Source organism: Asparagus officinalis, chromosome 8 (assembly GCF_001876935.1).
Source record: "Asparagus officinalis chromosome 8, Aspof.V1, whole genome shotgun sequence".
NCBI lineage: Eukaryota > Viridiplantae > Streptophyta > Magnoliopsida > Asparagales > Asparagaceae > Asparagus > Asparagus officinalis.
In genome coordinates this window covers 83472757-83477031 of record NC_033801.1, presented here as the reverse complement: position 1 = coordinate 83477031, position 4275 = coordinate 83472757, and the positions used below count along the sequence as shown (strand labels likewise).

General features: G+C 38.2%; 1 protein-coding gene across 1 annotated transcript; it reads right to left on the bottom strand.

The window, feature by feature from the left end:
* Positions 240 to 2320, bottom strand: LOC109821453. Its single transcript, XM_020387639.1, is given in 3 exon segments — positions 240 to 375; positions 377 to 635; positions 1897 to 2320. Coding segments are annotated over 3 exon segments (819 nt in total).

The window sequence follows — 4275 nt, the reverse complement described above, 5'->3', positions numbered from 1 at the left end:
TTGATATACAGCAACACACTGCCTCTCACTATATTATGAAGAATACTTTCACAAGCACCTGCCACCCTCTTCTCCGCCTCTTCCCCCATCACAACATCACCACTCCCTCCGTAGGTGGACTTCCCTCCTCTTCCCTCCACCCGATCCGCAGCTTCGACAACCCTACCTCTCTTCCTCACTCACCGTAAAACTTCACAATATCACCAGACCCCCCCCTTCCTCTTTTACTCCCCAAAACCCTACTCCCACCTCCCGTCGCACCTCGACAATGGTGACTTACCAGCCTCAATGGCATCCAGAATGTCTGCTATGGCCCACATTGTCGGGTAGGTATGCACTACTGCGGCGCCGCGGTGTCAACGGGCGACACAAATGGAGGTGGTTGCCGGGGATCAACGACCCGCTGAGCAGGGCCCTGGAGAGTAGCTTGATTGCTGCCGACATTCTAACAGCGCGCTGTATCTTTTTCAATGTCGAGTCTGATGATGAGTCTGATGATGAGGAGGTTGATGACGACTTGGGTGTGAGGCTGGTGGTGGAGATTTTGGCGCTGGCCTCGGCAGCAAGAGTGAGAATTTTGGTGTATGCATTGGCCCAGTTGTCGGGTTCGGGTTTCGGGTCGTCCAACTTGGATCCTAGAAAATTTGACCCAATAAGATGAGAGACAGGGTTAAGAAAGAGTCAAGTCAAAGTCTTCTATGGTTTGAAGTCTAAGGTGGGTAAATATCTCACCTATGAAGCAACTTATATCTAAAATGACGACCTTATATGGGATACGACAAAATTAAAGTCAATAGCATAAAGACCATACTTCAGACAATAACCACATAAACTAAATAAAAAAAATAACGATAAAACTAAATTTTGCATGCATATGCTTTAGATCATAGATACTTAATTTTGTTAATGATACCCATACGTGACTATAACCCCACATAATTCAAAAGGATAAGAAAAGAATAATCGATTTAGATAGGAGTAAGATTTATTATTTAAAAAGACAGCTACAATATATTGCTTATGGAGGGAGGGAGAGAAACAATAGAATTTTCATTCAGCCATGAAATCAAAAGTGCTGACCCGATAACATGGGAGATCAAAGTAGATATTTTGACAATCACACTCAACCGTTCACTTTCAGCAGAGCATAAAGCATGGCTTTTAGCTTTATGAAAGCCAAAATTTGTAAATAGCTGAGTTTCTCTTTTTGAGAGTAGTTGTTTACTACTTGTGTTTTTGTTCAGCGTTGTTAATGCTGAATTATTGAGGTGAACATAACTGAAAATTTGGGAAATGAAATAAAATTGCTTCATCGACAAAAAAAAATTTATTATTTAATATATATGTTAAATGAGCAGGTTAAAATTAATTCCTAGCCCCATTTAGGGGGGGCATCAATTAGTTGGGCCACTATTTCTCCACAAAAAAAATTTGATGTCATGAACAAGTTTCAAATATCACTCACGCATTATTAATTAGATCAATTTTTTCAATCATACCAACATAAAATTTGACTGACAGAACAATTATCTTTAATTTAAAGTTGAAGACTAGTACATTTCACATGAAATAATGAAATTTCTAGATATGTGTACATAAATGAATATAGAAAGCCATTTACATATTAATGAAAATTATAATTGAGAAAATGGTATCCATTATTAGCCTTCTACTAGAAATTCTATGAGAAACATCCTTGTAGAAATTGGATGGTTTACACCATGTAAGAGAGTAACTATAATTCCAAAATTATTCTCAAATTTATTACCCATATCCATCCTATTCTATAAGGGTTATACTGATGGAATCTTTAGATGATGAATGAGAGGGTTAAAATTACAAAATTCAATTATTCAACTAATCAAAAAAATAAAATTGCTATATGTAGCTAGTTACCATCTTTGGCCACGAGATCTTGATAAGCACAGAAGCTACCAAAGATCTCCTCCAACATCTCCAACCGCTGCTCCATCTGCCCGCCTGCCGGCAATGCCAGCCCATAAAGCAGCCCTGGCAGTGCAAACACAAACGAGCGGGGCCCGACACGGAGCACCATTGAGTCCTTCGCCAGCATCCACTGGTGATCCCCGACCATGCAAGTCACCATGGACACAGGGTTGCCCGATAACCTTATTATCCGCACCGATAAGTCTCCTGCCCGAAATGCCTTCGAGGCTTCAAAGCGGTCACCGGAAAGGATGAAAAGATTCGTTGGATGAGCGCCAGATTTGATGTTGAGGAGCTGGGTGTCGGTGCCTTTTCGGTACGCAGCGGATCTCCATACCTTGAGCTTGCTCGTTGCTTCATCTTCTGTGGCCATTTTCTCTTTGTTCTGTTCGCTTGGCCGTCTTACTAGAGAAAAATGAATTGTCAAGTGTGTCCTTGTCATGCCTTCAAATTTCCGATAAAATAAAATAAAAACGGCTAATATGATTTCAGAGATTTTAAAAAAAGAAGTATGAAATTAAAGAAAATCTGTGTTATGGCCAAGTAGCTAGGTATTTTGTTATCTATGTTACCAAGGAAAAAACAAAGATACTGGTTGGCAACGGGAGTTACTTCTAGCATTGTTAACACATGTTATAGCAAAATATCTAGATGTGCAAATAACATGCAATTATAATGTTATAACCCCTGAGCTGACGCACATAACATCACATAGCATCTCATAACATGAAGACAAGAGCAAGAGAAGGTTAAGGCAAAATATTATTATTTTAAGTAAAAAAGCATTTATACATTCTTGAAAAAACGCCTCAACTATTGAGCTTGTTTTAGAAAACCCCCTTAGCTATTTTATCTATAGAAAAACCCCTTAAATTTGAAGGGGTTGTAGATAACCCTTTAACTTCCAAAATATGACTAAACCTCCTTAACTATGGTGTCTCATAGAACCCCTTTATCTTTTTAGTTTTTTCAAATAACCTTCTAATATTATTCATTTGAAATACGCAATGACTAAAATATCCCTGGTTGAAAAAAGTTTGTGTGAGTTTAAAAACCCAACTCAATCAAAAAATATTAGACTTCGATTTGATGACTTTTTGATGAGGAAACTAATCTTAAAAAAAAAGTCTCAATTGTTTCAAACATTACAAGCATGAATAATTTAAAAATAAAAAAATTTAAGTGTTTAAAAAGAAAGAAAAAAATAAATTTTCATGTAAACCTAACAATGAAGACGGAGGAATAAGAAAATGGATGGGGGGCGGCGGCGGGGGATAAAATGAAAGATTTTTTAATTAAAAAAAAGCTGAAAAGGACCACGTGGTCATTTTAAATCATTTGTACCTTTAGATTTAGATTATATTTAGATTATATAAGTTTAGGTGTTTAAGTGAGAAAAATTAAGGGGAACAAGTTATCTACAACAACTCTATAATTAAGGGTAGTTTTCTAGATTTAAAATAGTTGGATGGTTTTCTGAAACAACCCATAGTTTAGAGGTTTTTCTAAAATTAACCCTTTATAATTAATAACTCCAAAATACTGGGAGTGCCTTAATTTTATAGACTTGTGACCGATATTAATACTTATGCTGTAAACTTTCTTCCACCTTTCAGTGGCTAGCAAAGACAAACTAAGAGATTGAAACTTTGATAGTAAAAAAGAAAAGAGAGAAGTTTTAAAGGTTAAAACTAAAGCACTATACCCCATAATTATGAGATTGGTTAAGTAAACATTGAGAATTGAAAAATATTTATAAGACGGAGATAAAAGTAGAGAATAAATATGCAGAGAAATGAAGAATTGAAACCTTTTAACTTACCAATGGAATGAGTTTATAAATGTTAACGAGAGAACCAAAAGAGAGAGAGAAGTTTTAAACACAAGTAGTAGCGCAATGAAGAGCTTTATATATATACACACACACCAGAGAGAGAGATATGACAACAGAAAACGCCCCCGTGGCAAAGCTGGACATTAGGCGTGCATGGCATGCGCTGCCACCCGTCTCCAAACGAGAAAACCAACCCAAAAAAAATTTGGACGAGCACACAAATTCTGGAGGGAGGAAACTCACAGGGGCATTCCGGGAAGACAATTCTAGCGTCTTGCCAAGTGGACGCGCAGGTGGTGGTTTCGGGCCCATACGTGGCCCACACTTAGAGCTACGTGGCTCTCTGCATGCTCTCCGTCGCTGGCACGTTGAAGCGACTGGGTACAAAATTGTGGTCCGCAACCTTTCCCGGAATGCCCCTGGGGGTTACTTGTTCCCCGAATGACCGCTCGAGGTTCATCGGCTAAAGTGGATAAATGATGTTTCGGTTTAGG